General features: G+C 38.2%; 1 protein-coding gene across 1 annotated transcript; it reads right to left on the bottom strand.

Annotated features, from left to right (window-relative positions):
* Positions 1-3054: 3054 nt before the first annotated feature.
* Positions 3055-14715, bottom strand: krt98 (keratin 98). Its single transcript, XM_061880927.1, has 8 exons — positions 14307-14715; positions 7740-7822; positions 7503-7659; positions 7162-7323; positions 6965-7090; positions 3383-3603; positions 3274-3284; positions 3055-3198 (listed from the first exon to the last, which is right to left on the bottom strand). The coding sequence occupies exons 1-8, from the start codon at positions 14646-14648 to the stop codon at positions 3101-3103; spliced, it is 1200 nt and encodes a 399-aa protein (XP_061736911.1). The 5' UTR covers positions 14649-14715; the 3' UTR covers positions 3055-3100.
* Positions 14716-24884: the final 10169 nt, after the last annotated feature.

A 24884-nucleotide genomic window follows, 5' to 3' on the forward strand; every position in this document is an offset into this window, starting at 1 on the left:
TCCTCAAAGCAATGGAAAAGCAGAGTCTGCTGTCAAGACTGCTAAAAGGCTGATGGGGAAAGCACTGCAGGCAAAGTCAGACCCCTACTTGGCCATACTTGCTCACAGAAACACCCCAGCACAAGGCTTTCAGGCCAGTCCAGCTCAGAGACTAATGAGCCGTCGGACAAAGACATTGTTACCAATGTGTGAGAATCTACTGAAACCTGCTGTAGTGGACACTGACTCAGCTGTGCGAGAAAACCAACTCAGACAGGCTCGCTACTACAACAGAGGGGCAAAGCCCCTGAGACCACTTCAGAATGGAGAACGGGTGCGAGTGCAGTCACAGGTGGCCGGACACACATACTGGGCACCTGCATCAGTGGTGCGACAGGACCGGAATAGGTCCTATGCAGTAAAAATGGAGAATGGGACTGTGCTGAGACGCAACCGTAGACACCTGAGACCATCGCCAGGGGTGTCACCAACATCAGAGTCAACTGGCAGGAACCCGCCCACCCCAACTCCGGGTGGGGTCACACCACAACCATGCTCACCTGACTACGTCACACCACAATCCTGCTCACCAGCTGAGCCGGACCCTCAGACGACACAAGCTGGTGTCACCACCAGATTCGGCAGGGTTGTTAGGAGGCCTGCACACCTCCGGGACTTTGTTTAAGGAGCTAAATGTGTTTCACTGCCGTGTTTAGTTAAAGCACGGTTGTGCTGTTCTTCCCTCATAGGTCTTTTGTTTACAATTGGGTGGGACTGTTGTTGTTTTTTTTTTTTCTTCTCTGTTGTTTTTTTTGTTTTTTGTTTTTTTTTTTCAAAAAAGGGGAGATGTTACAATGTATGGGTTTCACCCGGTGGGATTTGAGGGGTGCACCAGGATGTTCACATTATTCTGAAGTTACCCGGTAAAATGACTGAACGGCAACTCTGTGTGTGCGTCTTCATTTAATAAGATATCTAACATTAAAACACCGTGCACTGCGGTTCAGGAGCAGAAATCACATTGACCACGTATGATAAATATATTAATTTCCTATAATTTTGCATATATTCACATTTTTTGATTGTTCAGCGAAATAGACATTTTATCATTTAGGTTGGCAGCTGACTTCACGGCGCCAGTAATAGGATGACGACACAGAGAGAGAGGACGGCATTTTTGGTTTTCTGCCAGTGAATCATTTAAGTTTGGCGTTTTGTTTTTTCATTACTACAAGGAAGACTTAAATAGACATTAAGTATTTTACTTAACCTTCAACCCGACGTCTTTTTCGGAGTTAAAAACGTTTTGTTGCATGCAGAAATTTTATTTCATTTTTTCTGCAGTCGTTCATTGATTTCATAAACGTAACCCATCATAGTTTGTTTATACATAGCACAAAGCAAAAAGAAAACTTTATATGCAGTGTTATTTCATTTTTTAATTTTTAATTTTATTATATATTTTTATTTTTTTGTCCTGTCCAGCTTCTCAGGCAAATCATATAGTTGATGTAGACGCCCATATCGGCTGTTCACATTTACTTTACAGAAGAGGAGTGTAGGATACTTCTCTTGTTGCCTTATTTAAATTTGACTTTATTAAATGTATTTATATTATAATTTTGTGCAGCCAGGCTGGAGCAGCAAGGGATAGAAAAAGAAAAAAAGGAAGACAGAGGGGGAAATTGTGGGGATCAGAGGGAGATTAGACAGTGTTATTTCATTTTAAATTTCAAAAGAGTTTTGTGGCTCCCATTGTTTTCTTTAATTTGTGAAACGGGTCGAAATGGCTCTTTGAGTGGTAAAGGTTGCCGACCCCTGTCGTAGACAAATTAAAATAAAGTCGTTTTGCTTTACAAGTGGACGAAGCTACTGACAGCCATAAAGACTGCCTGTTCATCACATACGTCCGCTTTGTGAATGGCAAGTCACTGTGTGAGGATTTACTGTTTTGCAAATACATGAAAACATAGAGCCACTGCTGATGAGCTGTTCAAGATAATGGACAGTTTCCTCAAAGAACATGACCTTAAATGGGAAAACTGTGTGGACTTTTGCTCCAATGGCGCACAGACCATGGCAGGGTCAAGAAACGGGCAGCAGGCTCTAATAATGCGGGTTGCGCCAAATGCGCATTGGACACACTGCATCATTCACCGGGGAGCACTCGCATCAAGGCAGCTCAGCCCCGAACTCAATGAGGTTTTAACAGATGTTGTGAGCGCGGTAAATTTGATCAAAACACGAAAAAGTGGCACTTTTAATTTATTTGATATTGAACTTGATGCAAGTTATTTGATGTATTATTGAACTTGATGCAAGTTATTTGATTTATTATTGAACTTGATGCAAGTTATAACACTTTTATTTGATTTATTATTGAAATTGATGCAAGTTATAACACTTTTGTTTTATTTATTATTGAACTTGATGCAAGTTATTTTATTTATTATTGAACTTGATGCAAGTTATACCACATCTGCACAGTTATTTTATTTATTATTGAACTTGATTTTATTTTATGTTATTGAGTTGGAATGTATACAACTTGATGTTACTTGATGTTCAATAAATTTGAAAATGTTAAATTTGGCATTAGCGATCTGTTAGGGCGATGGGGGCAGGTGGGTCTTGAAAACTCCCCCTTGTCCAAAGTGGGGGATGACAAAAAAAGTTTGAGAACCACTGGGCTAATGTGACTAATATATCATCATGTGCTGCCTTCATTATGACACTTATATAAGGCTTTTAATTTTTGTTGTTGTATTTTTGGTCCAAAATTGCTTTATCAACATTTTTGGGTATGCCCTCCCTCCACTAAATTCAGACCGCGTATCGCGGGTTTGAGAGTCACCAATCTAGACCACAAGGAAGTGTGTTAAATGTAGCTCAAAATCATCATAGATCTCGTTTAAAACACTTCCATTCTTTCTTGGCTATAAGTCAGGGTCTGGGTCCTCAATCCACCAGTTAGTGTCCCCTGATTAGACATTGGTTGCCATCAAAAACCTCATTCATTTGTATTTTTATTCATCTAATTAGATTTTCCGCCGTAATAATGATAGAACACAAAAGTCAACTGCAGGATCTTTTATTGATTTGAGGGCAATCTTCCAAGATGTCACTCAATCTGGTCCACGTCCACGTCCACGGTCTTGCTGCTGTCGATCACTCTCCCGTCCACCACGGTCTCCACCACTGTGATGGTTTTGGTGACCACTGTGGGAACGTGATCACCATGAGCAAATACACCTCGCATGTAGAAATCTTGTTAAAACGCCAATCGATGCTTACCTTGCCTTGAGCTGGTGAAGAACGGGGAGGAAAAATAGAGAATATTAATTTTGGTTGTCCTTTTTTTTTTTGCTCGCGCCAAACGTTTTTCCAGTGTCCATTTCCTCACCTTTCGTCCTCCCCGTCCAGCAGCCGTCTGTATTCTGCAATCTCCAGCTCCAGTCGGGTCTTGAGGTCCAGCAGCATGTCGTACTCGTGTTTGGTGTTGGTGATGTTGGTGTGGATCTGAGACAGCTGGGCCTCTAAGCTGACGACCATGTTCTGCAGCCCTGCCAGCTGTGCAGCGTAGCGGGCTTGTGTCTCTGCCAGGGTGCCCTCCAAGGATGCTTTCTGTGGTCACGGAGACATTTCACTGCTAATATTGTTCATCTCTTCAATCAATCAATGTTTACTTATATAACCCTAAATCTCGAGTGTCCCTACAATATATGTGTATCTCTCTCTATATATATATATATGTATATATATATATATATATGTCTTGATTGGATTATCCAGAGAATAGTGCTCGACACCGTGGTAGAGCGCAATATGTAGGTGTGGGAAAAATCACAAGACTACTTCATCTCTACAGAACTGTTTCATGAGGGGTTCCCTCAATCATCAGGAGATTTTAATGGAAGCATTCACATACAATGGTTTATATAGGGCACAGAGTGGGTGGGTACAGGCAGGCGTAGGGTGTGGTGATTGGCTCATGTGTTACCTAGGAGGTGTTTCCGTCTGTGGCGGCATGTTGAAATGATTTCACTGCGCTTGTTGAGGGATGATAGATCTGGATGATATATAATAAACAGTTTCTCTTTTAAGCATAGGTTGCATCTTTTATTACCACTGTTGTAAGGTGTGCTGGATGCAAGAATTTGCCATGTTATTGAATATTCAACATTATTGTCTTCGAGGTTCCAAATGTGTTTGCTGAGTTCTGTAGAATTCCGCAAAGTCTGGTTTCTAAAGGAGGCGTTGTGATTATTCCATCTTGTTTTGAACGCCCCTTCGGTTAATCCTACGTACGTGTCGGATGTGTTAACCGTCAACTTCCTCGACGTCACTTTCAACCTGAGAAATAACAGCTACCAACCATTCACGAAACCCAACACAACACTCCAATACGTGCACCATGACAGCAACCACCCACCCACCACCACGAAAAGAATACCTACCGGAATTAATAAAATGCTATCGATGCTGTCATTTAGCAAAGCACAGGAGCCAATCACCACACCCTACGCCTGTCTGTACCCACCCACTCTGTGCCCTATATAAACCATTGTATGTGAATGCTTCCATTAAAATCTCCTGATGATTGAGGGAACCCCTCATGAAACAGTTCTGTAGAGATGAAGTAGTCTTGTGATTTTTCCCACACCTATATATATATATATATCTGTATATACATATGTATATGTGTGTATATACAGTATGTATATATACACCTATATATACAGATGTATATGCGTGTATATATGTATACATATGTATACATATATATATGTGTATAATATATATATATATATATATATATATATATATATATATATATATATAAATAGGGAATAAGCGGTAAAAAACGGATGAATGGATATATATATATATTTTTTTTTAATAGGCCTATATATATATATATATATATATATATATATACATATACATTTAATTTTTTTAATATGGGAATAAGCGGTAGAAAAATGGATTGATTAATGTGTATATATATATATCTACATCTATACATCTCTCTTTTTCTCTCTCCCTCTCCCCCTCTCTCTCTATTTATATATTATCAATTATTATTATATATATCGTTTTATAAAAACAAACAAAATGAACCATACGGATATACATATATATATATACCTATATATACAGATGTATATGCGTGTATATATGTATATATATATATATATATATATATATATATATATATATATATATATATATATATATATATATATAGGAAATAAGCGGTAGAAAACGGATGAATGGATACATATATATATATATTTTTTAATAGGCCTACATACATATACATACATATATATATATATATATATATATATATATATACATTTAATTTTTTAATATGGGAATAAGCGGTAGAAAAATGGATGGATTGATGTGTATATATATATATATCTACATCTATACATCTCTCTTTTTCTCTCTCCCTCTCCCTCTCTCTCTCTATTTATATATTATCAATTATTAATATATATATCGTTTTATAAAAACAAACAAAATGAACCATGCGTATATACATATGTATATGTGTGTATATACCTATATATACATATGTATATGTGTGTATATACCTATATATACAGATGTATATGCGTGTGTATATATATATATATATATATGGAGCGGTAGAAAATGGAAGAATGGATATATATATATATATATATATATATATATATATATATATATATATATATATATATATATATATATATATATATATATATATATATAAAGTACTATCTATCTATCTATATATATATGTCTTTTTTAATAGGTAGAAAATGGATGAATGGATATATATATATATAAATATATAAATCTACATCTCTCTCTCTCTCTTTTTCTCTCTTTCTCTCCCTCTCTCTATTTATATATTATCAATTATTATTATATATATCTTTTTATAAAAAAAAAACAAAATGAACCACAATCATGGTTAATTCCCTTTGACTGATATTCTAGTCTAGTCGCCAGCCGGGTGACGAGCGTTATCTGTGAATCGCAAATGTGAGTCTGTTCTCACTTTTCACTTAAAAGAGCAGTCTAAGGCAGTGGTTCTCAACCTTTTTTCAGTGATGTAACCCCTGCGAACATTTTTTTAAATTCAAGTTCCCCCTAATCAGAGCAAAGCATTTTTGGTTGAAAAAAAGAGATAAGGAAGTAAAATACAGCACTATGTCATCAGTTTTTGATTCATTAAATTGCATAACAGTGCAAAATATTGCTCATTTGTAGTGTTTTTTCTTGAACTATTTGGAAAAAAAGATGAAAAATAACTAAAACCTTATTGAAAAATAAACGAGTGATTCAATTATAAATAAAGATTTCTACACATAGAAGTAATCATCAACTTAAAGTGCCCTCTTTGGGGATTGTAATAGAGATCCATCTGGATTCATGAACTTAATTCTAAACATTTCTTCACAAAAAAAAATTAATCTTTAACATCAATATTTATGGAACATGTCCACAAAACATCTAGCTGTCAACACTGAATATTGCATTGTTGCATTTTTTTTTCTCAGTTTATGAACTTACATTCATATTTTGTTGAAGTATTATTCAATAAATATATTTATAAAGGATTTTTGAAATGTTGCTATTTTTAGAATATTTTCAAAAAATCTCACGTACCCCTTGGCATACCTTCAAGTACCCCCAGGGGTACGCATACCCTCATTTGAGAACCACTGGTCTAAGGGATCAATATAAAGTTCTTTCTGATAGGATATTGTCAAAATTGAATTTGACCTATGGCAACACTAAATTGGTCCTGGTGTGTGAATGTGAGTGTGAATGTTGTCTGTCTGTCTGTGTTAGCCCTGCGATGAGGTGGCGACTTGTCTTGGGTATACCCTGGCTTCCGCCCGATTGTAGCTGAGATGGGCGCCAGCGACCCCAAAAGGGAATAAGCGGTAGAAAATGGATGGATGAATGGATGAATTTCACCTACCATACTCAGGTGGGACTGCAGTTCAATCTGAAGCCTCTGGAGGGTGCTCTTCAGATCTTTGATTTCCGTGCGAGACGTCACCAGAGACTCCGTGTGTGTCATCACTTCCTGTTCCAGCGCTGCCATCTTGGTACGACGCGACACGATTTATTTTATTTTAGTAACAAAAGTCCACTATTTCAAAATCAAAATCTTACCTTGTTCTGGTACCAGGTCTCGAGATCCTTGCGGTTCTTGGCGATCATAGCCTCGTAGTGGTCTCGGATTTCCGTCATGGCCTGGTTCAGGTCGGGAGAAGGAGACGCGTCCACGGCCACGTTGACCTGGCCGCCCATCTGACTCCTCAGCAGAGCCAGCTCCTGTGGGGGGGTCAAAGGGCCCCGAAGGTTTGGTGTGAGACAAAGCAAATATACAATTCAGGAGAGTCCAGCGAACAAGGAAGTCCCTTGTGTGAAGTCACAATAGCACGGGACAAATGTGACACTTTGCACACAAAGTGGGGCCTGGGGCCCATCCATCAGCAGTGTGAACTTCTCACCTCCTCGTAGTTCCTCTTCAGCATGATGAGCTCGTCCTTCAGGCCGTCGATTTGACAGTCCAGATCCACTTTGACCATGTTCATCTCCTCCAGCACCTTCTTCAGCCCGGCGATGTCCGCCTCCACCATCATCTTCATGGCCAGCTCGTTCTCATACCTGGGTGAGTGTGGGTTGGGGGGTGGTGCCGGGGTTCAGTCGGACAGGTTTCACGCAGGTCGTGGGTTGCAGATACTTACTTCATTTTGAAGTCGTCGGCGGCCAGTTTGGCGTTGTCGATATCCAGAATGGTCTTGGCGTTGAGCCTGGCAGCCACGCGGATCTGAGAGTTGAAAAGAGTTCCAGTTGGCCATTTCTCAAAGCACACTATATTGCGAAATGTGTTTGGCCACCTATCCAAATAATCAAAATCAGGAGAACGGTACATTTCGGACTGCATTGTGTGTGTAGTTCCAGTGAATGCTCCAGGATACTAAAACATTTTGGACAATTCCATGCTCCCAACCTAGTGGGAACAGTTTCTCTTCCAACATGACCGTGCACTAGTGCAAAAAACAACGTCCATAAAGACATGGGGGACAGAGTCTGGTGTGGATGAACTTGTCTGGCCTGCACAGAGTCCTGACCTGAAACCAATAGAACACCTTTGGGATGAATTAGAACGAAGACTGAGACCCAGGTCTTCCCGACCAACAGTGTATGACCTCACCAAAGCGATTTTGGAAGAATGGTGATAAATTCCTAAAAACACACTCAACCGTGTGGACGGCCTTCCTAGAAGAGTTGAAGCTGTAATAGCTGCAAAAGGTGGACCGACATCATATTGAACCCTATGGGTTGGGAATGGGATGGCACTTCAGGTTCTTGTGTGAGTCAAGGCAGGTGGCCAAATACTTTTGGCAATATTTTGTATAATCTCAAAGTAATTTGGTTATTTCCTTGTTTTGATCTGTTTATGATATGGTTGTACGGTATACCGGTATTAGTGTAGTACCGGGATAATAATAAATAATTTTCGGTACTATACCACCTCTGTATGATCCTGTAACTACTTGGTATCCGATTGATACCCAAGTAGTTGTATCCTGACATTCATTCCAAACAACAGAAGAATAAGTGATTATTACATTTTAACAGACTTATTTGAGTAACAGGACTAGGGTCGTACGGTATACCGGCATTGGTATAGTACCAAGATACTAATGGATCATATTCGGTGCTATACCACCTCTAAAAGTACCGGAAGTACCAAAATGTAAACAAACGCCACGGGTGGATCTACACCTGACATTCACTGGAATGAATGTCAGGATACAAGAGCGTATCTAGTCAATACTACTATGATTACATTGATATTTTTTAGCATCACAAAATCTTTTTTGCATGGTCCTGTAACGATTTGGTATCAGCTTGATACCCAAATTCGTGATATCGTCCAAAACTAATGTAAAGTATCCAAACAACCGGAGAATACGTGATTATTACATTTTAACAGACTTATTTGAGTAACAGGACTAGGGTCGTACGGTACACCCGCATTGGTATAGTACCACAATACTAATGAATCATATACCGTACTATACCACCTCTAAAAGTACCGGAAGTACCAAAATGTAAACAAAGGCCATTGGAGGATCTACACCTGACATTCACTGGAATGAATGTCAGGATACAAGAGCGTATCTAGTCAATACTACTATGATTATATTGATATTTTTTAGCATCACAAAATCTTTTTTGCATGGTCCTGTAACGATTTGGTATCAGCTTGATACCCAAATTCGTGGTATCGTCCAAAACTAATGTAAGTAATGAAACAACAGAAGAATAAGTGGTTATTACATTTGAACAGAAGTGTAGATACAACATGTTGAAAGAGAAAGTAAGTAGATATTTTGCTTTGAACTTCCACCTTCTGCATTGCGTTCCCTCTGCACGCGGTGTCTATTTTGCCTTATTGTGCACTTCCCTGCTGCACTATATTTTGTTTAAGTTAAAGTTAAAGTACCACTGACAGTCACACACACACACACACACACACACACACGCGCACACACACACACACACACACACACACACACACACACACACACACACACACACACACACACTACGTGTGGTGAAATTGCCCTCTGCATTTGACCCATCCCCTTGTTCCACGCCCCGGGAGGTGAGGGGAGCAGTGAGCAGCAGCAGTAGGCGCGCTCGGGAATCATTTTGGTGATTTAACCTCCAAATCCAACCCTTGATGCAGAGTGCCAAGCAGGGAGGCAATGGGTCCCATTTTTATAGTCTTTGGTATGACTCAGCCGGGGTTTGACTCAGGGTGGACACTCTAACCACTAGGCCACTGAGCAGATTTTACCTGCACTTTGCCTGATGTCTCTGCGTCCTATGGTCCAGACCAACAACAATCACTGCCAGAATGTAACAACTAACGATACAAAGTAACAGTGTGTGTACAGTATGTCTGACTTTCTTGTTCCTTGCCATTTGAGGTGGATACATAGATTGTGATATCTATCTGATACATAGTAAATCCAGTGCCACTACACTGATACCATTACTTTTTACTTATACATTTCTCCAGATCGTTGAAGGATTTTGTGTGCCTATTATTGGTTGATCATGATTGTAACCGTAATAAAACACAGGACACACATGTTTTATGCAAACAAACAAAACACCTGAATCTGAATCACAATTGTCATTAATTTCCATTCAAAATAGATTCAGAATTGTTATATATGATTTTAAAAATCAAGTTTTAAAAAGCTGTTTTTAGGTCACATCTTGCTTACTTGTTGTGCGCATACATTATATGTCTGCAGCCAAGATGAGCTTTTATCACCTGTAACCTGTTTTGAAGAGATTTAAATATAATTTTTATACCAAACAATATATTATTTTTAAGAATTGAACAACACTGCGATGAGGTGGCGACTTGTCCAGGGCGTAACCCGCCTTCCGCCCGATTATAGCTGAGATAGGCACCAGCGCCACCGGCGACCCCAAAGGGAATAAGCGGTAGAAAATGGATGGATGGATGGATGGATGGATGGCTCACATTCAGATCCTTTGGCTTTTTGCCCCCAAATCTCTCCTGTGCCCAATAATTGAATCCATGACTCAGTAAATAATGTAACAATATATTTAGAGTAATCTCCTGTTTATTGCTATTAATTGGTTCCCGACATGATTACATCAACTGTAAATAAAAAAATGTTTACAACTAAAACATAGAAAAAAGGTGAACCTTATGAGAGCCCTTTCGACATAAAATAACACCCTTTAGTCACCTTTACTCTTTTAATTCAATATAGTCATGCTGTCTGAGGCTGAGCCAATCAGAGGCCACGATACTGAAGAGAGTGAGCTAATAATTTTCGTCCCCTCTAGTCGCTAATACTACTGTAGTTTTGATATATATATATTTTTTTTTAGTTCATTGTATGCTTGAAAATGCTAAATTTAGAGCAACAATGTTGACGAATATGCTTTCAAAAAATAAAAAACCTAAAAAAAAAATATGCGATATTTGAAGTGTGATGAATGGAGGGATGACTTTAGCCTATGGACTATATTTGAACAACAGATTTTTGCAAAATTAAAAAATCTTGTATTGCATTTCAAACAGCCTTTTTTAAAAAGTATAACATTTTTATTTTTTCAGTTGTTTTCCAAAATGTTGTGGTTGCTGGTGGCAGCAGCTCTGTGCTCGTGTGTCATCTTTTTGTGTTCCTGATGTTTTCCTCTTGTTTTCATGTTGTAGTTTTTTTGCCTTTTGTTTGGGGACCACCCACCCCAGCAGAGGCCACCACAGTGTGTGTGGGTGTTGAAATGGTGTTTTTGTTTGGTCTCTTGCAATCTTGTGTGCGCAATGTATATTATTATTATTTTTTTTTTGTTTTGTTTTGTTTGAATTTTTTAGCTGAATGTACATATGACACTGCTAGTTGCATCAGCTTTGCTCTTTTAACGTCTTTATTGTCTTTTGTGTTCTGGGATGTTTCCTTCTTACACACATGGTTTTGTGTGCTATGGCTATGAGTTTTTTCCCCCCTTGGCCTTAGTCTGGACCCCCTGTCCAGGGGCTAAGGCTTAAACTGAATATTATTTTCTTTTTACTTTATTACACTACTAACGATCCAATACCAATACTACCCTGGTATCGATTACATCGATATCTGGATCACTCCTGCCCACCTCTAATTGCCATTCAAAGTGCTCTTTGTTATTATTTGTTGCTTCACTCCCATTGGCAAAGGCGCATTATGTTTCTGTTTCTTGGACTGTAAACAAATCTTGTCGTAATTTTTAAGTGCAATGAAAAATAAAGCATCTCTATAAAAGTATATATTTGCATGTACTAATGTTGTTCCCATACCAATATTTTGCTACCATAATTATTTCGATACTTATCGGTACTTCTCGGACCACAAAAAATGGCATTAATGGGTTTATTTTAACAAAAAATCTTAGGGTACATTAAACATATGTTTCTTATTGCAAGTTTGTCCTTAAATAAAATAGGGAACATACAAGACAACTTGTCTTTTATTAGTAAGTTAGCAAACAAAGGCTCCTATTTTAGTCTGCTGACATATGCAGTAAAAAAATGTGTCATTTTCCATTCTATTATTTTTTCAAAATTATTAAGAAAATCAATTATTGATTTATCAATCAATCAATGTTTATTTATACAGCCCTAGATCTCAAGTGTCTCAAAGGGCTGCACGAGCCACAACAACATCCTCAGTCCTTGGGGCGGCATAGCTCGGTTGGTAGAGTGGCCGTGCCAGCAACTTGAGGGTTGCAGGTTCGATTCCCGCGTGTGCCATCCTAGTTACTGCCGTTGTGTCCTTGGGCAAGACACTTTACCCAGTTGCTCCCAGTGCCACCCACACTGGTTTAAATGTAACTTAGATATTGGGTGTCACTATGTAAAGCGCTTTGAGTCACTTGAGAAAAGCGCTATATAAATATAATTCACTTCACTTCACAGTTCAGAGCCCACATAAGGGCAAGGAAAAACTCACAGCCAGGTGGGGATGTCAATGTGAATGACTATGAGAAACCTTGGAGAGGACCGCAGATGGGGGGGGGGGGGGGGTGGACCCGGATGCAATGGACGTCGAGTGGGGCTAACATAATATTGTGAAAGTCCTGTCCATAGTGGATCCAACATAATGGTGAGAGTCAGTGACGTGCAGGCAGGCAAGGCATCATGGAAAGAAAAAATATGTAAAAATATTTAAAAACAATTAAATTGTTATATGTATCCAGTGATTATACTTTATAAAGTTATTTTCCATTCAACTTCACCAGTTTTAGATTATTTTCATTCAAAATCGCTGAATTTTCACATTTGCCGTTCAAATACTGAGAATAGACTTGCGGTGAGTCACAGCCAGTTGAGCCTCCCCGTCACCATGGCAATGACTCGGCTAACTGCTGTCTGCTGTGCAGTGAGAACGTATCGATAGATGAATTATATTATACATTTCCATAGTTTAGTTGGCTGAGGTGTATAATGTACAGTGTATTTTGTCCACAACTGTATGTGTGTAATTTATTTCTTGTGCTGGGCAATCATAAAACGGCTGCAAAGACGCACAGGGTGAGGCTCGCAGTAATCCCGCCTCCTGGTGGTAGAGGGCGCTAGTGATTCCAGAGATCATTCTTGCGACTACTTAACTGAGGAAGAAGTGACAACAAGCAGCAACAGTTAGCAGCAATTGTTTATTTTTTCCTCTCGCCTGGCCTTTTCACATGGAGAATTACATATCTAAAATAAAACCGTTTTCTAAACTGGACTTTCAATCGAAGCAGGAGGTAATAATTAAAGGAAGGTCTCCATCGAGACAGGGAGACTTTTAAAATGAAGAAAGATAAGGAAGACTTCTATAAAAAAGTTATCGATGCTTTTGTTCAAAAGGAGCGGCGCATGAACTTCATTTATAAGTAAAGGTAAGACCATTACAACGTTTTTTTTTAATTAAATGTGCTTTTTTGTGTGCTACAGTTTGTATTTGTAAAGTTAAAGTTAAGTTAAAGTACCAATGATTGTCACACACACACTAGGCGTGGTGCAAATTGTCCTCTGCATTTGACCCATCCCCTTGTTCACCCCCTGGGAGGTGAGGGGAGCAGTGAGCAGCAGCGGCCGGGAATCATTTTTGGTGATTTGACCCCCAATTCCAACCCTTGATGCTGAGTGCCAAGCAGGGAAAAATGCTGGTATGAGCTTTTAAACATAACCCGTTAACCACTGCCAATCAAATGGTGAATAAGATACTCTTTAGGGTTCATATGTTTGTAAATCTGACTGTGATGAAGTCAGTGCCTCACCAGCCATGAACCTCACCGTACATCACTGGTGAGAGTGCAGTCCATTGTTCATTTACTGTTAATATCTGCTTACTTTCTCTTTCAACATGTTCTATCTTCACTTCTGTTAAAATGTAATAATCACTTATCCTTCTGTTGTTTTGGATGATACCACAAATTTAGGTATCAATCCAATACCAAGTAGTTACAGGATCAGACAGAGGCGGTATAGTACCGGTACTTTTCAGAGGGGGCATAGTACCGAATATGATTAATGAGTATCGTGGTACTATATTGTACAACCCTAGCATGTACCGTACACCTTATTAGCTGTCATGTATCAGTATGATACTGTTTGGAGGATGGGAGGCACACTTTGGAAAGACAGTTATAAAATGACACCATGTCATTTTCTAAACCGGCTCCTCCAGTAAACTACATGTCATTTTATCTCAGCTACACATCAACACACATACCTTTTCTTTTAGGTCCTCAATGATCGCAAAGTAGTTGGTGTAGTCGTGGCTGATGATGGTTTTGCTCTCGTACCACTCTCTGATCTGCTTGTCCAGGCGATTGTTCTCCTTCTCTAGGGTGCGCACCTTGTCCAGGTAAGAAGCCAGACGGTCGTTGAGGTTCTGCATGGTGGCCTTCTCGTTGGCGCCCACGTGGAGGTCCAGGCCGTCGGCCAGGTTGAAGCCGGAAGAAGAAGAAGAAGAAGAGTACCCCTGGGCGGAGGAGATGCGGGTGCCGCGTCCGCCCGCTCCGCCGTAGACGCTCATGGTCTTCTGGCCGTAGGATCTGCTGCTCAGTGACATGCTGGAGGTTCTGGATCTGGACCAGGTAGGATGACTGGGGATGATCTGCAGTTGTGAGCATCACCTTGGACTCTGGGTTATATATACGGCAAAGTGGGATGGGCCAGGGAGGGGGGTTAGTTGAGAAGAAAGAACGTGTCCATCTCATTACTCCATCTATCAGCACAGGGGTGGCGGCGGCATGTGGGTGAGGGGTTCTTCCGCCCTCTTTACAGGTCAAACCCGTGATTCCACATATCTTCATTTCTCGACGAATGCCCATTCTTGAAATACTTGTCGACCTTTTTTCCTATGCGCCTTTAGGAATGCTCTGTGTAATTGCCACCTTTTCATTTATGGACGACATCTAACAGTCACAGATAACAAGTACCTATAGGACAGTGGTTTTTAAACCTTTTTTCAGTGATGTACCCCCTGTGAACATTTTTTGAATTCAAGTACCCCCTAATCAGAGCAAAGCATTTTTGGTTGAAAAAAAGAGATAAAGAAGTAAAATACAGCACTATGTCATCAGTTTCTGGTTTATTAAATTGAATAACAGTGCAAAATATTGCTCATTTGTAGTGGTCTTTCTTCAACTATTTCGAAAAAAAAAGATACAAAAATAACTAAAAACTTGCTGAAAAATAAACAAGTGATTCAATTATAAATAAAGATTTCTACACACAGAAGTAATCATCAACTTAAAGTGCGCTCTTTGGGGATTGTAATAGAGATCCATCTGGATTCATCAACTTCATTCTAAACCAGTGGTTCTTAACCTGGGTTCGATCGAACCCTATGGGTTCGGTGAGTCGGCCTCAGGGGTTCGGCGGAGCCTCCACCACGGAAGTATAGACACACTCGAATTATTTTGTAAATAAAAACTTCTCCCTGTCGGCGTATTACGGATACCCCCAAACAATGTTCCCTCTAATTTTCCATCTGATTTGCAGGTTTTTTGATTGATTGATTGAAACTTTTACAAAAAGATTGCAAAGGAAGCTAATACATTATATCAGGGGTCACCGACGCGGTGCCCGCGGGCACCAGGTAGCCCGTAAGGACCAGATGAGTAGCCCACTGGCCTGTTCTAAAAATAGCTCAAATAGCAGCACTTACCAGTGAGCTGCCTCTATTTTTTAAATTTTATTTATTTACTAGCAAGCTGGTCTCACTTTGTTTGACATTTTTAATTCTAAAAGAGACAAAACTCAAATAGAATTTGAAATCCAAGAAAATATTTTAAAGACTTGGTCTTCACTTGTTTAAATAAATTCATTTTTTTTTTTACTTTGCTTCTCATAACTTTCAAAGAGACAATTTTAGAGAAAAAAATACAACCTTAAAAATGATTCTAGGATTTTTAAACACATACATTTTTTACCTTTTAATTTTCTTCCTCTTCTTTACTGACAATTTAAATCAATGTTCAAGTATTTTATTTGTTATTGTAAAGAATAATAGATACATTTTAATTTAATTCTTCATTTTAGCTTCTGTTTTTTCAACGAATAATATTTGTGAAATATTTCTTCAAACTTATGATTAAAATTTAAAAAAAATATTCTGGCAAATCTAGAAAATCTGTAGAATCAAATTTAAAATCTTATTTCAAAGTCTTTTCGATTTATTTTAAAATTTTTGTCCCGGAAAATCTAGAATAAATAATGATTTGTCTTTGTTAGAAATATAGCTTGGTCCAATTTGTTATATAGTCTAACAAAGTGCAGATTGGATTTTAACTCATTTAAAATATGTCATCAAAATTCTAAAATTAATCTTAATCAGGAAAAATGACTAATGATGTTCCATAAATTCTTTTTTGAATTTTTTCAAAAAGATTCGAATTGGCTAGTTTTTCCCTTAATTTTTTCAGTTGAATTTTGAATTTTAAAGAGTCGAAATTAAAGATAAACTATGTTTCAAAATTTAATTTTAATTTTTTTCGTGTTTTCTCCTCTTTTAAACCGTTCAATTAAATGTTTTTTTCATCGCTTATCCTCTACATAAAACCTTCTGTAAAGGAAAAAAAATGTACGACAGAATGACGGACAGAAATACCCATTTTTTTTTATATATATATAGATTTATTTATTAAAGGTAAATTGAGCAAATTGGCTATTTCTTTCAATTTATTTGAGTGTGTATCAAACTGGTAGCCCTTCGTATTAATCAGTACCCAAGAAGTAGCTCTTGGTTCCAAAAAGTTTGGTGACCCCTGCATTATATAAAACAGTACAGTACATATTCTGTACAATTGATCACTAAATAGTAACACCCAAATAGGTTTTTCAACTTGTTTAAGTCGGGGTCCACGTTAATCAATTCATGGTAATGTGTGTAAGGTGTGTAATTTCTTGTGAAATCATGCACTGTGTTGGTTTTGTTCTGTGAACAAGGTGATGTTCATGCACGGTTCATCTTGTGCACCAATAAAAAAACCCATAAGTTTTTCTTGAATTCGAAAAACTTTTTTTTTCACTAAAGAAGAGTTCGGTTAATGCGCATATGAAACTGGAGGGGTTCAGTACCTCCAACAAGGTTAAGAACCACTGTTCTAAACATTTCTTCACAAAAAAAGAAATATTTATGGAACATGTCCACAAACAAATCTGTCAACACTGACTATTGCATTGTTGTATTTTCTTTTCACAGTTTATGAACTTACATTCATATTTTGTTGAAGTAATATACAATAAATATATTTGTAAAGGATTTTTGAATTCCTGCTATTTTTAGAGTATTTAAAAAAAAATCTCACATACCCCTTGGCATTCCTTCAAGTATCCCCATTCGAGAACCACTGCTACAGGAGAAATGCAAAGCTGTAAAATCTTTAGGTTTTACTCAGAGCAGTGGCAAAATTGACACGGAGCAGTGACAATTTCACACCGGCGATACACGGGGCCAAAGGTTGTTTAAAAGAGTTATTAAAGTCACATATATCACAGCCGAAAAGTGCAAGATGGCACTCAGAGACGCCGTTCTAATGAGGGTTTCAGTGCCTTCACGTTCAAGTGTTACACCTCCGGTAGACCAGGGCGCACACCCTCAGGCCGACTCCACAGACGACGACAAATACATGCAAATGCCACAATTGTGTAAGTCAAAGCATGCATAACCTGAAGATAGACATGCATTCTTGTCATACTTGGACAAGCTTTTGGGTGATTGTTCACGTACTATCTGAGAAAAATGATCTTGCACACCTTTTCTGAGAATAATGAAGACGATTCTATTTAAAATGGAAGTTAATCTGCGTGATAAAAAGGGTGTATGCGACATCAAAACACAAAGTCGAGTTGAGTTTGTATTTATTTCGAATAGTGTGCCAAAATTATTTTGGTATTTTTCTGTGCTTTTCGATTCTTTTCTAAATAAAGGGGGACCACAAAAAATTGCATTATTGTCTTTATTTTAACCAAAAAAATCTTAGGTTACATTAAACATATGTTTCTTATGGCAAGTTTGCCCTTAAATGAAATAGTGATCATATAAGACAACTTGTCTTTTAGTAGTAAGTAAACAAAGAAAGGCTCCTAATTTAGCTGCTGACATAAGCAGTAACATTTATCATTCTATTATTTTGTAATAAATCATGGGTGTCAAACTCTGGCCCACGGGCCAAATCTGGCCTGCCGTTTAATTTAATTTGGCCCTTGAGGCAATATCAATTTAGCATTAGAGCTGACCCGCCGGTGTTATACAGCGTCGGTGCCGCTGTAACACCGCATTCACCGCTAATACTCATACTTGCCAACCCTCCTAATTTTCCCTAGCTAGCTAGCCCTGTCTTAAAGCACCTTTTCCGGTGGGCGTTTCAGTGTTATAACTTCACCTTTGTGAGGCGGTATAGCTCGGTTGGTAGAACGAACTTGCCAGCAACTTTAGGGTTCTGGAACCTACTTACCTTATACAAAACTCTCTTTGAACCACATCTAAACTACTGTAATATCATCTGGTGTAACACCTTTCCTACCTACCTTCACAAATTAGAATCCATGCAAAAGATTATTATACGGGCCCTGTCATGGTCCAAGTTTAATGTCCCCACTCGTCATCTATTTCATAAATATTATCTCTTAAAGGGGAACATTATCACCAGACCTATGTAAGCATCAATATATACGCAAATTAAACGCCTTTCTGTTTATCGCTCTTTTTGCGATGACGTCAGAACGTGACATCACCGAGATAATACAGCCGCCATTTTCATTTTCAACACATTACAAACACCGGGTCTCACCTCTGTTATTTTCCGTTTTTTCGACTATTTTTTGGAACCTTGGAGACATCATGCCTCGTCGGTGTGTTGTCGGGTGTAACAACACTAACAGGGAGGGATTCAAGTTGCACCACTGGCCCGAAGATGCGAAAGTGGCAAGAAATCTGCCGCTAGACCCCCATTGAATGTACCAAAGTGTCTGCACATTTTACCGGCGATGACAGACATGGAACAGAGATGCATGGATAACCTGCAGATGCATTTGCAACCATAAATTCAATGAAATCACAAAGGAGAGTTTTGTTGATGTTGACTTATGTGCTAATCAGACATATTTGGCTGCGGCGTGACTGCCAGCTAATCGATGCTAACATGCTATGCTAATCGATGCTAACATGCTATTTACCAGCGGTGCTAAGGCAGACATGGCACAGAGATGTATGGATAACCTGCAGATGCATTTGCAACTATAAAGTCAACGAAATCACAAAGGTGAGTTTTGTTGATGTTCACTGCCAGCTAGTCGATGCTAATACGGTACGCTAATCGATGCTAACATGCTTTTTACCGGCGGTGCTAAAGCAGACATGGCACAGAGATATATGGATAACCTGCAGATGCATTTGCAACTATATTACGTTTCCTTCCACTCACATTTAATGCGAAAAAACACTTACCAATCGAAGGATTTAAGTTGCTCCAGTGTCAAGAGATGTGGAAGTCCTGATCGTTTGGTCCGCGCATTTTACCGGCGATGCTAACGCAGCTATTCGGCCATGATATGGCTATGAATAGCGTCAGTAGCTATTCGCTCAATAGCTTCAGTTTCTTCTTAAATACTTTCATACTCCAACCATCCGTTTCAATACAATAGCGAAAACCAAGCACTTTAAAGCTTTTTTAGGGATATTCAGGGACAGGTAAAATTTTGAAAAAAACTTCAAAAAATACAACACGCCACTGGGAACTGATTTTTATTGTTTTTAACCCTTTTGAAATTGTGATAATGTTCCCCTTTAAGACTGACAACGTTCAATATTTATCAAAATGCTTGTTTAACCTATCAAGTCATTTACAGGCTGAATCTTAGGCTCTGTAGTTTGGTTCCTATCTACCATCCCCAGCATGCCCACATCACTCGGAACTTAGATCTGATAACAGGTAAAAATCGTTTACTGGCTTTTACCGCTCGCAGTGTTGATGCAGGCGACCAAAGATTTGGAACCAGCTTAATGAGAGCCTCAAGATGCTGTATCCATTCTCCAACTTCAAAAAGAAACTGAAAACTTACCTATTAACCACATATCTTTAATGCCTCATGTGGTGTAGACTACTGTTGGGTTTTGCATGGTTGAATGAATGTATGTGTATGCTTGCTTTAGTACTATTATCTTGTGTTTATCAAATAGCGTTGCTGTTGTTTTTTTGTTTTTTGTTGTTGTGCTTGCTACCATGTTTAATATTTCCATGTATATATTGTCCTTTGGACCCCCTGTTAAAAGCTTCTTCTAGCTTATTTAGGGGACCGTTTCACGTACCAACATCTTTAAATGATGATATTCACCACTATTGTAATTGTTATATGGTATTGTGAATAAACTTGTAAACTTAAAAAAAAAAGAAGGTTCGATCCCCGCTGACGCTATCCTAGTCACTGCCGTTGTGTCCTTGGGCAAGACACTTTACCCACCTGCTCCCAGTGCCACCCACACTGGTTTAAATATAACTTAGATATTGGGTTTCACTATGTAAAAGCGCTTTGAGTCACTAGAGAAAAAGCGCTATATAAATATAATTCACTTCACTTTATCTTTAGTATTTAGGCCAAAATGCGTCCGTTCTCCGTTTTCTGTATACACACTGCATGTGCTTGTAAGTACTCCGTGATATGCTACTCTGCTTGTAAATCAGCAATGACATGACGTGACGATGACGGGGCGTGCGGGGGGGGGGGTGGCAGACAGGTACTTTTCAGATGCGGTATAGTGCCGAATATGATTCATTAGTATCGCGGTACTATACTAATTCCGGTATACCGTACAACCCGAGTTTGGAACATGCATGCATACAACATGATGCGTCACAATTCCTAGTTTCTCTATTCAACATGATTGAAAAGGAGTAGGAAGAAGCAGAGCTTATTTAATCTTACCCCTTTTCCTTTACACAGCAGTTGCTAAAACTTTTGTTCACAATTGAATCACAATATACTCCATAACTAATAACATTAAAAGTAAATAAATAAATAATACTTGGTGAAGTAAGTTATATTTCATATGGTAAGTGTGACGTCTCGGTGGCATTGTGGTGAGGAGTTGCTCTCTCGTGGGTGCAGGGGAAGATGGAACACAGCGTGAGGGTAGGGATAATAATTGATTAATATAATAAAACAAACTAAGAACAAAAACACTTGCACAAAGGCACTAACCAAAAACCAATAGAACTAGCTTGGGAGCTAGAAAGAACAAAGGGCGCTAGCATGGAAGCTAGGAACATAAACAAACAAAATAGCATATAAGCTAACAAGTATACAAAAATAGATTTACCACAATGTTGGTAGAGCGGTGTCAGCTAGTGCGTGTAGCAAGCAAGAGTCCAAGACTGACTGTCAAACAGAGGCGGGCATATATAGGGAGATAAATAATCAAGGGCAGGTGCGCGTGATCAAAGGAGAGACAGGAGACACTAAATGGGTAACTATGACAACGGAAACAAAACCAGGAAGTGCCACAAAGAAATGAGGAAGACAAAGAATAGACAGAATGTGATAAACAGAACTAAAACCAGAATATGCCATGATCCAAGACGTAAATCATGACAGTGAGATGAATAAGATTGTCTTGAGAATGAATGGATGGATGAAATAAACTCAGAATGTTTATCATGGTTCTTCTTCTTTGTACTTTGTAAACACTTTAAGTTTGAAGAGTTTCTTGAAGTGGATCATATTAGTACATTGTTTGATTTCTTTGCTAAATCCATTCCATAATTTAATTCCACATACTGAGATACTGGGCTTTACGGTGGCAGAGGGGTTAGTGCGTCTGCCTCACAATACGAAGGTCCTGAGTAGTCTTGGGTTCAACCCCAGGCTCGGGATCTTTCTGTATGGAGTTTGCATGTTCTCCCCGTGAATGCGTGGGTTCCCTCCGGGTACTCAAGCTTCCTCCCACTTCCAAAGACATGCACCTGGGGATAGGTTGATTGGCAACACTGAATGGTCCCTAGTGTGTGAATGTGAATGTGAATGTTGTCTGTCTATCTGTGTTGGCCCTGCGATGAGGTGGCGACTTGTCCAGGATGTACACCGCCTTCCGCCCGATTGCAGCTGAGAAAGGCACCAGCACCCCCCGCAACCTCAAAAGGGAATAAGCGGTAGATAATGGATGGATGGATACTGATATACTGAAGGTCCTAAGTGTTGTATGTGTGTACAACTGTTTCAGATTCCATTTTTAAATGTGACTTTTACAATTTCACCAAATGTGTGCCATTAACTTGTTGTAACGCTTTTGAATAAACTTTAAAGGGGACCTATGATGATTTTAATCGACATTTTAAACACTCCATATTAAGTATTGTATATGCTATGGTGAGTCTGCCTGCAAGATTGTTCGAATGTGGAGGCGTTCCCAGATTGGAAATGAAACACACCCTCTCCAAAAGTATCCAAATTCACCTTTTGATTATGTACACTTTAAAAAAAAATATATATATACAGTACACCAGGGGTCACCAACGCGGTGCCCGCGGGCACAAGGTAGCCCGTAAGGACCAGATGAGTAGCCCACTGGCCTGTTCTAAAAATAGCTCAAGTAGCAGCACTTACCAGTGAGCTGCCTCTATTTTTTAAATTGGATTTATTTACTAGCAAGCTGGTGTCACTTTGCTCGACATTTTTAATTCTAAGAAAGTCAAAACTCAAATAGAATTTGAAAATCCAACAAAATATTTTAAAGACTTGGTCTTTACTTTTTTAAATAAATTCTTTTTTTTTTTCACTTTCAAAAACACAATTTTAGAGTAAAAAATCCAACCTTACAAATGAGTTTAGGATTTTTAAACACATATACCTTTTTATCTTTAAATTCCTTCCTCTTCTTTCCTGACAATTTAAATCAATGTTCAAGTTTTTTTTAATTGTTAAAGAATAATAAATACATTTTAATTTAATTCTTCATTTTGGCTTCTGTTTTTTCGACGAAGAATATGTGTGAAATATTTGTTCGAACTTATTGTGATTAAAATTCAAAAACATTATTCTGGCAAATCTAGAAAATCTGTAGAATCAAATTTAAATCTTTTTTCAAAGTCTTTTGAATTTCTTTAAAATTTTTGTTGTGGAAAATCTAGAAGAAATAATGATTTGTCTTTGTTTAAAATATAGCTTGGTCCAATTTGTTACATATTCTAACAAAGTGCAGATCGGATTTTAACCTATTTAAAACATGTCATCAAAATTCTAAAATTAATCTTACTCAGGAAAAATTACTAATGATGTTCCATTAATCCTTTATTTAATTTTTTCAAAAAGATTTGAATTAGCTAGTTTTTCTCTTTATTTTTTTCGGTTGAATTTTGAATTTTAAAGAGTCAAATTTGAAGATAAACTATGTTTCAAAATTTAATTTCCATTTTTTCCTGTTTTCTCCTCTTTTAAACCGTTCAATTAAGTGTTTTTTTTTCATCATTTATTCTCTACAAAAAACCTTTTGTAAAAGGAAAACAAATGTACGACGGAATGACAGACAGAAATACCCATTTTTTTTTATACATATGGATTTATGATTTAAAGGTAAATTGAGCAAATTGGCTATTTCTGGCAATTTATTTAAGTGTGTATCAAACTGGTAGCCCTTCGTATTAATCAGTACCCAAGAAGTAGCTCTTGGTTTCAAAAAGGTTGGTGACCCCTGCAGTACACGTAGAAGCAGAGTAAATAAGACTTTTTTGGGGGGAAATCAGCCTATGGTTCACAATTTTTATAATGAAAGACAAGAACCCACGTCTTTTTTTTTAACGATTTTAAAGATGCTAAAAAAAAAAAAAAACGCTTAAAAGACGCGGCTAATGGGAGTCAGCCTTGTAGCCTTCAAAGCCTCTAAAACAACTTCAAAACCCTCCATCAACGTTTTATATACACACTGCATGTACAGTATATACAGTACAGGCCAACAGTTTGGACACACCTTCTCATTCAATGTCTTTTCATGATTATTTACATTGTAGATTGTCACTGAAGGCATCACAACTATGAATGAACACGTGGAGTTATGTACTTAGCACAAGAAGGTGAAATAACTGAAACCATTCTTTATATTGTAGTTTCTGCAAAATATATACTATATACTTTTTCGCATATTCTTGGCGTTCTCTCCATGAGCTACTAGAGGTAGTCACCTGAAATGGTTTTCACGTCACAGGTGTGCTTGAAGTGAAAAAAAGTGCTCAGCTGTGAACTTTTATTGTTTTTGTAGCTGTTGTTTTGAGGCATGTTTAAAAAAAAAAATGCACTTTGTGACTTCAATAATAAATATGGCAGTGCCATGTTGGCATTTTTTTACATAACTTGAGTTGATTTTTTTCGGAAAACCTTGTTACATTGTTTAATGCATCAAGCGGGGCATCGCAACAAAATTAGGAATAATAATGCGTTCATTCCACGACTGTATATATCAGTATCGGTTGATATCGGAATCCGTAATTAAGAGTTGGACAATATCGGAATATCGGATATCGGCAAAAAAGCCATTATTGGACATCTGAACTTCTCAGACCAGCTCCTCGATAGTTGTGTATCTTTTACAATCAAGCATGATGGCCGATATTATTGGCTGATAAATGCTTTAAACTGTAATATCGGAAATTATTGGTATCGGTTTCAAAAAGTAGAATTTATGACTTTTTAAAACGCCACTGTGTACACGGACATACTGTAGGGAGAAGTACAGAGCGCCAATAAACCTTAAAGGTACAGCCTTGGCATGCCGGCCCACTCACATAATATCACGCACAACAGTGAATGCAAA

Source organism: Nerophis ophidion, linkage group LG20, assembly GCF_033978795.1.
Source record: "Nerophis ophidion isolate RoL-2023_Sa linkage group LG20, RoL_Noph_v1.0, whole genome shotgun sequence".
In the NCBI taxonomy this organism is placed as follows: Eukaryota; Metazoa; Chordata; class Actinopteri; order Syngnathiformes; family Syngnathidae; genus Nerophis; species Nerophis ophidion.